The sequence below is a fragment of the Poecilia reticulata genome, linkage group LG23 (genome assembly GCF_000633615.1).
Source record: "Poecilia reticulata strain Guanapo linkage group LG23, Guppy_female_1.0+MT, whole genome shotgun sequence".
NCBI lineage: Eukaryota > Metazoa > Chordata > Actinopteri > Cyprinodontiformes > Poeciliidae > Poecilia > Poecilia reticulata.
Genome location: NC_024353.1, coordinates 4174817 through 4186519, shown reverse-complemented (window position 1 = coordinate 4186519; position 11703 = coordinate 4174817). Strand labels below are relative to the sequence as shown.

At 42.5% G+C, this 11703-nt stretch overlaps 1 protein-coding gene across 2 annotated transcripts in view; it reads right to left on the bottom strand.

Annotated features, from left to right (window-relative positions):
- Positions 1 to 8717, bottom strand: part of prmt8b (protein arginine methyltransferase 8b) — an 18168-nt gene extending 9451 nt beyond the window's left edge. The window contains exons 1-6 of one of the 2 annotated variants that reach the window (XM_017302751.1): positions 8003 to 8717; positions 6400 to 6624; positions 4850 to 5005; positions 3071 to 3134; positions 2272 to 2414; positions 1868 to 1952 (exon numbers count right to left, since the gene is read on the bottom strand). In XM_017302751.1, coding sequence (XP_017158240.1) covers positions 1868 to 1952; positions 2272 to 2414; positions 3071 to 3134; positions 4850 to 5005; positions 6400 to 6624; positions 8003 to 8071 — 742 coding nt within the window. In that variant the 5' untranslated portion in view covers positions 8072 to 8717. Of the gene's footprint in view, positions 1 to 1867; positions 1956 to 2271; positions 2415 to 3070; positions 3135 to 4849; positions 5006 to 6399; positions 6625 to 8002 lie in introns of both variants that reach the window. The other variant, XM_008400627.2, reaches the window with a different exon arrangement.
- Between the last annotated feature and the right edge of the window lie 2986 nt (positions 8718 to 11703).

Sequence of the window (11703 nt, the reverse complement as noted above, 5' to 3'; positions counted from 1 at the left end):
ACCTGTTTGTTCTGAAGATCCTGCAGCTTCCACTTCTCTTCCTAACATGATGCCTCCTCACCCTGACTCTCATACTGATAGGAGGAACCACAGAGTTCTGTTAAGTTAAAGCTCATCTTCAGAAGTTGGGATATTTTTCTCCAACAGGTTCCAGAGGAATCACCTCAAACCAGATGTTGGACTGGATTTTATTTCAGTTATTTGTGAATGTTAGCTTCTCATTTTCAACAGTGGAGCTATAAAGGTTGAAAAAGGTTATTATTTTGGAGAAAGTCTCATCAATATCAATGTTTCCACTGAATAAGAGGCAATTTTATTTTTTTTGATAAAGGAAAAGCCTCTCAGACTCTGAGCCCAACAGCACCAAACTATTATTTTTATTAGACAATTTAATTTCACATAATTATCTCGGTAGAAGCCATTTGTTTGTTAAATACTTAATGAAACATGTTTACCGTGTTTGATGTTTGTTGTAAATTACTTACTCACAAAGAACGAGGTAATTAGTCCAAGTTTGTCATTTATTGGACGTTCAGAAACTACAGCGGCTGTGATGCACCAAGACGAAGGTAAAACAACCTGAACAGGTGATCAACTTGTAACAGTCGTAATCGTGTAGTCAGGCAGACAGACAGGTACCCCGCAGTACCGTCCAGTCGAGTCTACCGCCTCCTCTCCTCCCTTAAACACAACCCAAGTGTTCCATCCATCCATCCATCCATTTTCTTTCACCCTTGTCCCTCAGTGGGGTCGGGAGGGTTGCTGGTGCCCATCTCCAGCTAACGTTCCGGGCGAGAGGCGGGGTTCACCCTGGACAGGTCGCCAGTCTGTCGCAGGGCAACACAGAGACACACAGGACAAACAACCATGCACACACACTTTGTAACCCAAGTGTTACAAACTCTAAACCACTCGCACCTTTATAGATGCGTTCACACCCTTACTCCGTCTCTGTGTCTTTAAGCACACCCGTTGCCATGGCAACCTCCTGCGCTCCACATGCCGACCAGAGATTACTTTAAAAACATAACATTCAGTCCGTCACGATATTACGGTTTGCAGGCTTTATTATTTATTTTGCGATTATTAATAAATGCTCCCTGAACACAACTGTGGTTGATTAGTTCATTTTAAACTCCAGCTCTGCGTGTTATTTTGATAATGCAACCGAAACACACAGAATTGCGCAACACCTTGTTGACACAATAAATACTGAGATGATTATTTCTGTTGGATCATTAATTTGAGCACGTTTTGTTGATTTTATTTGTTGTTGTTCTTTAATAAAGTTACGAACGTTTTGATAAGGACCCAGAAGAGGACGTGCTGCTCTCAGCGTCCTGGCGGCGTTCAGTTTGTCACCTAATGCCGAGATCGACTCAAAACCTTCCGCTATCGACGTGTTGCACCGCTGCTCTAGCAAAGCACGAACAGTTCAGAAACGATATGAAATGAGGGGAAAAAAAGTTATTAACCGATTGAGTTGTGTTTTAAATTTTTCTTCAAAAACCAATCAGCCGGCGCTGATTAGTGGGTGCAGTCACGGCTACACAGTGAACCCATTAATTATTTTTTTTTTACATCAGACAGCCGCTCCCCTCTCTTGCAGGTACTGCGTGCCCCCGCTAAATCTTTTAGGGGTACCAGCACCCTGCCGTACCCCCTTACTTTCACCCCTGAGAACATGCAAGTAATATTGACATAGATTAAGCTCGAGTTAGGCTCCAAGAGACCGATGTTTTTTTGTTTTTTTTTTCCCCTTTATCGAGTCTCGGAGTTCTAAAGCGACGACGATTCCCTCAAAGCAACGGGGGAGAATTAACCACATGGCCATCAGACGGCGGCAAATCCTAAAATAATTACTTACAATGAATCTTGAAATCCTTATACTGCCTGTCTTCAATGGCCACCACGTAGAGGGCTGCTCGGTCCGGGAACATCAGGCCTCCGGGCTTCTGCACAAAAGACAGACTTCAGGCATCCGGAGAACAAACACGAAAGCCCATCCATCATTCTCATTGTTCGCACACCTGGCATGTAATCTAGGATCACGTGTGCCGGCTTTAAAGGCCTCCAGCCGTTAACCGAGGCCCGGCAACAAAACCACTCACGCATAACCCTCGGCACCTGGACGCGCACGCCACACGGTTAAAGCCCCTCTCTACTTCATCACCGTCTCGTGTCTCTATGCGTCAGCGGCCTCGCTTGTCCGCTCGCGCGGGCGAAACGTGCAAAGCCTCGCGCCAAGCAGCGCCGCGATTGCGGTCGTACCAGCCACTTGTCCCTGGCGAAGATGACGGTGTTGAGCATGGACTCGTAGAAGAGACAGTAACCCATCCACTCGGAGACGATGATGTCCACCTTCTCCACGGGGAGCTCCACCTCCTCCACCTTGCCCTTGAAGATGGTAATGACTGCACCGTGAACAGAAACAAGGCAGCAGGAGACAAATTACTTCCACGTTTTCTTCCTTCCCGTAATGCACATTAAGAGAGATTCGTGCTGGGTTTGTAGCCTGGGGTAAAATGGTTTTAATGTCTTTGTTTTCTCATGCCTTTGATTCCTGCGTTACATATTTATAAAACCATATATATTGTGGCAATTTTTGTTATGTAATAAAATAGCTATTAAGTCTAAGCAGTAGAGGAGTTGGTACTGTTTTTCCTCAGAATTTGAAAAAAAAAATGATATCCTTATCTCACATGCAAAGTAGTTGACATGTCACAGTTAAACGGCGTTAACTGGATTTTGCTTAATATTTCAGGTGCAAAACTGCACTTTCTCCTGCCGGTCCACCATCTGCGTTCCACAGGGTGGGCTAAGAAAGGAAATAAACCCCTCTGAGGGAGCCAAGATTGATGCCAAAGACCGTGATTGTCTGTCAACGGAAACAAACTGCCAGTTAGCCATCAAGAACGGTGACTAACACTGTCGAGCGTGACCGCAGTGATGGAAATATGCAAACGATTTTCCACGCTCCTTCTAACCCCCCCAATGCCATTGCACAGTCCCGCGGCCCAAACAGATGGATATCTAAGCACTGGAAAATGGAAAATCACCTTTGACTCACCGTTGTGTAGGTGATTGGACTTGATAATCTTCTCTGAATATTCAGATATGCTTGAGCATTCGATCTGCAGGAACAAGTGCGAGATCACACACCGGGCATAAAACAACAGTCTGTTCTGGAAGCTGTCAAATGTTTCTTGAAGTGTTTACACAACGCGTGGGTATATGGTTTTAATGAGACATGCACACACAAGTGGGAGGCGCCGAGCTCTCTGCAGAGCCCCCTCCAGCTCCGTCGCATTCGGCAGACATTGCATCCGCAAACTTCTGGTTTATTTATTCCAATTCGAAGTGGTTGATAAAGTACAAATTGGTACACAGATGAAGAAAGTTGTGCATTTTCAAACCAATTTAGACACATTTTTGTCTACCAGATCACTTCCGACAAATTGGTTGCAGTGGATTTCATTTAGGAATCTCAATATAATTTTTAGTTAAAGAAAAGTAGACATCTATTGAAGTGGATACATAGATTTCCCTCTACTTCACTGTGTTTGACTCTTACAACTTCTAGAAAATACACTGAATCTGGAGAAGACGTGTAAAAAGGTTCAACTGAGCAATTCCCCATAGATTTGTTTTGAAGTGAGCTAAGATGCATTAATATTTTGTCATTTAAATGAATGGCTCTTGCTTCTTATTTGGGCAGCATCCATCCATAGCAACACCTGGAAGGACGCCACATTTCGTCACGTCGGAGCAGCACAGTGACGCTTTTACATGCGGTAATACCGAAAGGCAGAATTTAATCAAACTCCTCTAATCCATCTAAAAACTAATATTCTGTCTGCTACAAGACGTAACCATCGTTAAGTGTAATGAAGTTGATAAATCAAAGCTGACAAAATGTACCTAACCGTCTGCCTCGGATAGAATCCCTCTGTAATAAACATCTGCGATCATTTAGTCGGTGCTTCGCATTGGGAAAGATTCACTCACAAAACGGCAAAGCAGCTCATAGGAAAACAAACTCTTACATTGATGTTGTGATATTAAGTTTATTTTCTCTCAATAGTTTCCAATAGATTTTTGCAGTTTTAGCAGATACGTCTAGAGTGTCTCTCAGAAATATCGCTGCCTTTTACCCATTTTGTCATATTACAGAATTAAATGGGCTTCCAACATGACCTTTTACTCTGGACAACCCAAAATCAAATTCAGCACCGTCAATTTCCTTCAGAAGTTACATGATTACTAAGTAACGTCTCCCTGTCGGTACTTTGTGAGCTTAAAGCGTCATAGAGGCCAAGAAACACAGCAGACAGGTCAGCGATTAAATTGTAGAAATGCTTAAAACTTGGTTAAGTTACAAAACCAAGCTTTTGGAAATCACATTGAAAATCACTGCACAATTTTGGTGGCCAACATTCAATCAGTGTCACCTTTTTTCATATGAAAAAAGAATATATATATATGTTTTATAACTTTATATTTTTCTGTTTTTATGATGTACAGCACTTTGAACTGCCTTGTTGCTGACGTGTGCTATACAAATCAATCTGATTGAAAATCTTAATTTAAATAGCTGCAATTGAACAGATACAATGTATACAATATTCTAGTATAACCTGTTTTTTATACGATATTGTGTATCCTTCTAATTTAACACAGTATGTGGGTCTATACGGAAATGTGGACGACTGATCTTTGAATCGTGGCCAATAACAGTTTCCGAAGCTGTTTGAGTTTCGTGCTTCCTCGTTGGGATTCACCAAAAACGCGGCAAGTGTTGGATTGCGGCATCTGTTTGTGGACTGTAAGGTGGATCTATTCGCCTCACCCCGTACACGTGTTTGGCACCGGCGTTGGCTGCAAACATGGAGAGGATCCCTGTGCCGCTGCCAACATCCAGGACGATCTTATCCTTGAACACATGCTTGTTGTGGTACATGGCGTTGCGGTAGGTCAGCGTCCGCACCTCGTCCTTCAGCATCTCCTGTGTTGGAGATGATGATATTAACAGTAACATATGTTGACCGCCCAAACAGCCTTTACAACACCGAACCAACGACACGCTTCAAGGAATAGCTTGATTCTTACAAAACCAGACGCAAGTTTCTTGTAAGCACATTATTTGCTTGTGTGTGTGGAGATAGACAAACAGAATCCAGGCCAGAAGCCTTGGTGGCAGTCAGGGCGTCTTGAAATAGACAGGAGTACAACACAGAGCCTTTGGGGACTGCCTGATGTCTATCTCCCTAAGCTCATTCACAGATCCCACTTTCTTCCCTATCTTGCTTTGAACTCTTTAATCAGGACACACTCTTTGTCTGCAAGCACACACAAAAGCTGACCCACATGCTAAATAAGGACACTATTTAAAAAAAAAAAGAAAAAAAAAAGAAAAATGGAGGGCGGGGGTCTATACGTCCCCAAACTTTCTCACCATATTTCCCTCACACATCAAGGTCATTAGTCAGGCTACTTCCCCTGTAGTGCACTGCAGATTATTGTGAGAGACAGGCAAAGATAGTTTTCACTTATGGAGTGCTGATAATGGACTATTATGCAGCCTCTGGGGGTCTTTCGTGCTAGTTAATAATGAAAAAGCCCTTTCTTTTTGTGAACCGAGACACGCTCCATCAAGACAGATATTTCAACGGCCCTCCAATATTCCTCATCGTGTCACTGCTGATGCATATACCTCGGGAGCTGGTAGATGGACAGGTGCGCTGTTGCATATTTCTGTCGGATTTAAGGTAACGTTTTGGATTGTGAGATCATGAAGTGCATTTTTACAGGCGAATCAGGGAGTTGGTGTTTGATTTTCTGCTTACAGAAGTCATAAAAGCGCTCGTTTAGGTTTGAACTTTGGTAACTGCCAAACTTAAGGTTTTCTGCAGACAAAATGCAGTTGTTTGTTTTCTAGACACAGAGTATCTATACTCTCGCAGGGGGCATTCGTCGCATTCCCACAGAATGACGCTGCCACCGCCTTGCTTCCAGATGGGGACGATTGTTTTAAGGTAACGTTAGTTTTGCCCACTTTTCAGATTTATGTTTCACTTTCCCTCCACTTTGCAATTGTGCCCTGCTTCATGTTTGTCCCAGTGAAATAAACATTTTTTTCACTTGTACAGTCAAACACACAATGTGGAAAGTGTCCAAGAGAATGAAAACTTTTTGCATGTCTCTGTGGAGGGCATGAAGTGAAGCCTGTCTTCATGAAAGCAGTAAAATAATAATTATTTTTCTTTGTGACATATCCCACTGTCAGAGAGTCAGATTCCAAGGGATGAAACTCGTTGGCAAAGTTTAACAGGAAGCATCTGGTGTCATTCTTCTGCTCTAATCACACCGTGCTTCCTGCTGTCGGCCTGGTCTGCGTACCTCGTGGATGCCAAAGTGGGCGTAGGAGTCAAAGTAGTAGTCCCTTGATGTCATTTCCTCCGGGCTTACGAACTTGGCAATCTTGCCTCGTCCAGGACAGGTGGCGAGCGCTGCTACATGAGGCGTGTGAGGAATGCAGGGCACATGATGGGTTGTAGGCACTGGTTTCGGCAGAGGGGAGGGCTGTGCGGACTGGGAATGCGGGGACCTGACAGGCTGCTGCCGCTGTGAGCGAAGAAATGGAATGAAATGAGCTCGGTTAGGTTTCTGTCAGAATTTAGATGTTAGATAAATCAAGGGGACAGCAGCTGCAGGAGCATTATGAGCGTGAGCAGAGAGGTTCTGTAAATAATGAAGACTCTGAAGGAAACTCAGCACCATGAATTGTAGCAGGGGTGGCTATCTTAGAGGATTTTTTTTCCCTGCATCACTGGCAAATATTTTAACTGACTTTTTTTTATTTATTATTCCTTTATTTTACCGATTCTGGTGGGTAAAATAAAGTGTTTTCACAAATATTCCTGTAACTGTGACTGTTTCTGTATAAAAGTATATTGCATGGTATACATATTTATATTGCATTATACTAAGATAAACTCAGCATATGGAAGTCTCTCAAAGTAAAACACTAAATGTACTGAAAGTGGCAAAAGATAGTTTTCAATATGTGTTCAGAATAGTAGAAGATCCTGAAGCTGCTGTGGATTGGGATTTCCCACCTGACAGAGTTCAAGGACAAAAGCGAAAGGGAACAAAAAAAGGACAAAACGCTAAAATAATCTTGCTTGCGCAGCTGTACCCGGTAGATTGTTGTGTTTGAGGTTGCCCATCATTATTGTCCACTGATGATTCTTTTCTTTTCATTTTTTTTAACTGCTATGTAAAATATATTTCTCGTTTATTTCTGGAAACATTTGGTACTGTACTGCAGGGGGAGATAAAAAAAAGTCGATATGAGGGATGAATGAAACAGAATACAAGCTGGGAAGTCCGAGATAAAAAAAAATGTCATTTTTAGCACAAGTATATGTGGCCACATCAATTTTATAGCATTATTTCATTGTACACAGTTTCGACTCCTTATATACTATTATTTTGTCCCACTTGTGCTAAATGTAGACAGTGTTGTGCACATCAAGCCCTCTTTTAAAAACGCATGTAAAATATATATACATATATATATATTTTTTCTAGCGATATCTCGTGTATGAAAGTGCTAGAAATGCAATGGCTGCGATCTGATTCTAGGACAAGCCGGTTAAAGACGCAGGTTCCGTTTCAGCACCAAGGACAGCGGACACGCACCCGGATCATCGCCTAAAAGCAACGAGGTTCTCTGCACTCTACATCGCTCACCACCGTTGCTATTAACGCGAGTCTACGGATATACTTGCAGACTCAGCCAACATCTGCAGGACACTGAAAAAACAATCACCCCAGAGTCAGTGAGGCAGCCGTACATTACTGAATGCCGAAACTAAAAATGCACATCATTCTGAAAACGTTGTGACTACATGTATATATATATATATATATATTTTTTTTTTTTAAAAAAAGAGCAATCTGAGAGAAACCGGGTACAGGACACCACAAGGTCCCCTACCTCCGAGCTGTCCGCCTCCGCCATCTTCCGCCGTAGCAGCAAACACCGCGACGAATGCCTGAGTCCCATGAGAGCCGGCGAGATTTAGGCTTAAACTCTTTTAAGTGCCTTAAATCGTAGTAAAGACGTGTCAAAAGGGACGAAAAGCCTCGGAACATATAAACTGGCGGCTTTTAAAGGTGAATAAAGTCATGACACTAATCGTGTAGGCTCAACCTGTCGTCATCCATATAAAAGTTATGAAGTTGCACGATGAATTCACGCGCTGGTGAAATGTTCTTTTATCCATATAGTGTGAATGTGGAAACAGGTTGTTTTAGAGGGAGGACTCAGTGTGGGAGGACTCGGTGTCTATTGGCTGGAGACACCGTGTTGCGACTGGAAGGTTGTAGGTTTGATGCCAGCAGGAGACTCATCATCATCATCATCATCATCATCATGATGATGATAGCTCCGTGCGAGCTGGAAGACAAGATGCAGAGTGTCAGCCCACAACCTAAAATCCAGCAACGTCCCAGAAACGAAACTCCTGTTCTCCTTCTAACGACGTATGCGGCACCTCGGAGAAACCGGAACTCCTGTGATAAAAGTCGCGCTATTTCCATCTTCTTTCGCAGAGGGGAAGTCCTGTTTAAGTGTACTTATTCCGTATGGGGAACCTCAAGCCGCTTTGAAGTGTGATATGGCAAGAAAGAAAGAGAAAAAAGAAAAGATGCCAAAACAAGAAACGGTGCCAGACTTCCTACGCACTCTGAAAACTAAAGGTCTCTGTGACTCTGAGTCGCTCGCTCCTTTTTTCTTTCTTTTTTTTTTTTCTTTTTTCCCCAGAAGCTAGATTACAGATAGTATACCCAGTGAGATTATTCCCACAACAAAAATAATACCGACGATAAAAATCACAGCTAAGTGAAGGTTTGAAAATACTATGTTTTTGGTCAATCTGCAGAATTACAGAAACAGCTAATTCTGCTTTTAGTGTATTTGTGTTGATGACATCACAAAAGGCACAAGACTCGAGCTGACTAGCTGGAATCAAAGACTGACCCTAAAGACTTAAACCCTGCTAAGAAAAATGTTCAGTGTTATAAATCTACATCAAATGTACATAACATAACAACTTAAATGATATATTTTCAGGATTGCTGACTCCAGCCTAAAGTTGAGAGTGTCCATGGAAGCTTATTTAGGGGAGCGGGGATTTTATCTTTATTAAATAACTATTTAAGTAACTAACATGTTTTTTCCTCAGGTGACAGACTATATGTAAAGTGATGTTACAGAAACATCAGACTCAAACTGGCTTGGTGCAGGGGGGGGGGAGGGAATGGGGGGGGTGCGGGGGTTATGTAGACTGCTGATAGCAACCAGCGGGGTCTCCAACGCCCTGATTGCAACCCCAGTTTTGATGCACTTCATAAACAGATGCCTGTATTCGTAGCAACATTTCACATGATTCTGTTTCTGCGCTGGATTTGCACAGACTGATGACGTAGACATGACCTTGAGAGCCACGGCTGTCTCACAGGGGGAAACCCCCTTGGTGTGGTGTTGATTGTGTTGAGGCGCTTGGGTCACCTGGTGGAGCGATGGATTCATTACTGGTGATCTGTGGCTCTTGAGGATGCATGGTGCCAACTGTGGGTGAAGGGAACTGTGCTGTGTTCCGGTGGGGGCCTCTATGCCCTTGACGGGTCCTCTCACCAGACGGGTTGGTGTTGTGGCCTCCCTCTCTTGGTGCTTCTAAGTTTCAGTCACTCTCAGTTGAGCTGATGGGCGCCCAGCAGGTTTGGGTGTTTCCTCAGAGAGGTTCCCAAGTCCAAAGTCCAAAGTCTTTGGGGCAAAAGCGTGGCCGCCATGCCGGGTACGGAGGTTCGATTCCATGTCTCTTGTCTGAAGCTACCTGACCTTTTGGGTGCTGAGATTTGCGAGGTTTCTGTCCTTCTCGCCATTTCAACCAGTAACACACAAGGTGTATTTTTAGTTCCATTCTCATTTAAATGGATCAGCCATTATTCTTTCTCCCACTACCCTCCACCTTGTGAGAATGATCTTTGTTTATTTCCCCTCTTGTTTGCAAAATCACCTCAACTCTTGAGTGCCTGCAAGCCAGGAAGTCGAGCTAAAATGGCTGTTTTTCTTCCCTCCCTCTAATTTTAGATAATCACTGTTATGCCCTAACTCCTTCATTTTAGCTCTAGTAATTAATGCTTTGTTTGTGCTGGCAGTTTGGGTTAGTTATAACAGCTACCACCAAGGCCTTCTCTAACGCTCTCCAGGCAGTGTGAAATATGTGATTTTATCAGAGATTTTTTTTTTTATTTGTTTCCTCTACTGACCCAACAAAAACACAAACTTCTACCCTTTGTTATGATCAAGCACAGACCAAGAGTATGAATAATAGGAATTCAAGCAAAGACATGTAGCAGCATTGTTTTTGAGGAGGTGTGAAAGGTAGGTGGTGGACTTCATTTTGCTGCTAATTTTAAACCTGATGCACAGCAGAACTACGAAGGAAATATTGTATCAGTGCATAAAAATGCCACAAATATTCACAATTTACAATTATTACTAAACTCCAAAAGGTTGGTCCTGTGAAAATGCGCGGAATATTGCGAAACAAAATGAGCAAATTGTCAATTTCCGTGGTCTCGTCTAACAGTTTTAGGGCAAATGGCCAGAGTTTTACGATGCAATTGCAAAAATTCGAAAATAATTAGGGTCCCAAGTTTCAACTAATATTTCTGGGGAGTGACAATCTAGTAAGGATATAGGTCTCACTACTTTTATGTCATGGGAGTTGGATTCTTTTTAGGACATTTCTTTCCTTTTTAATGTTGTTATTCTTTAAATTCGTCTGTCGATAAACCTGTATTTACGAGGGCAAATATTTTTTGCAGCACTTAATGGGTTGTTGTAGTTGTGATTTTGCGTATGCAGACTAAGAAAAAAAAATGACATAGTGATTTAATATCTTTCATAAAATCGGTTCTAAGAATGTCAGCCATAGGAGAATTGTGCTGCTGTTTAGACTACGAAATGATGGGAATATTAAAGAAAAACACTCCTCAGGCTTTCCAGTAGGAAATATGACATGGTTCTCCACATAAACAAACTCTGCCTCACAAAGCATTCATTGATCTGTAAACATGAAAGCATTTTTCTGATACATAAAAAAACGAACATCCTATTCCTGCTGAAACTCGAAATATTTGTGCTACCTTTCCCCTCCAGTTAAGCTGCATTAGGTGACTTTTAGGAACAACACTTAGATGTATACTATCAAAACTCATTTTGACTTCAAGTGCAGCAGGATTTGAGTTTGTTTCAAGCAGTGTGATTCACTATAATATATATATTTCCCCCCCCCCCCCCTCTGCCTTACACAGTTACCGTTTTAGGTCTCATTCCTCCTATCGCTGCATATTCTCTTACAACTTCCATCGACCTCGTGTTCGACTGACTGAATCATTCTAATTCAATGTTCCACCTCATTGCACACATCGTGAGGCCCTCCAAGACATCCATGAAACACAAGGTTCAACGAGGCACTTTTATTCAACTTTTCGCACACCATTTATGCCTTGTGAAAGTTTTTGAATTCTTATCATTTAAAGCCACATCCGAAAGCGCAAAAGCGTACACCTCCCTATTAATCTCTCAGGCTTTTGTGAAGTGAAAAAACCCCCCCAAAATCAATTATT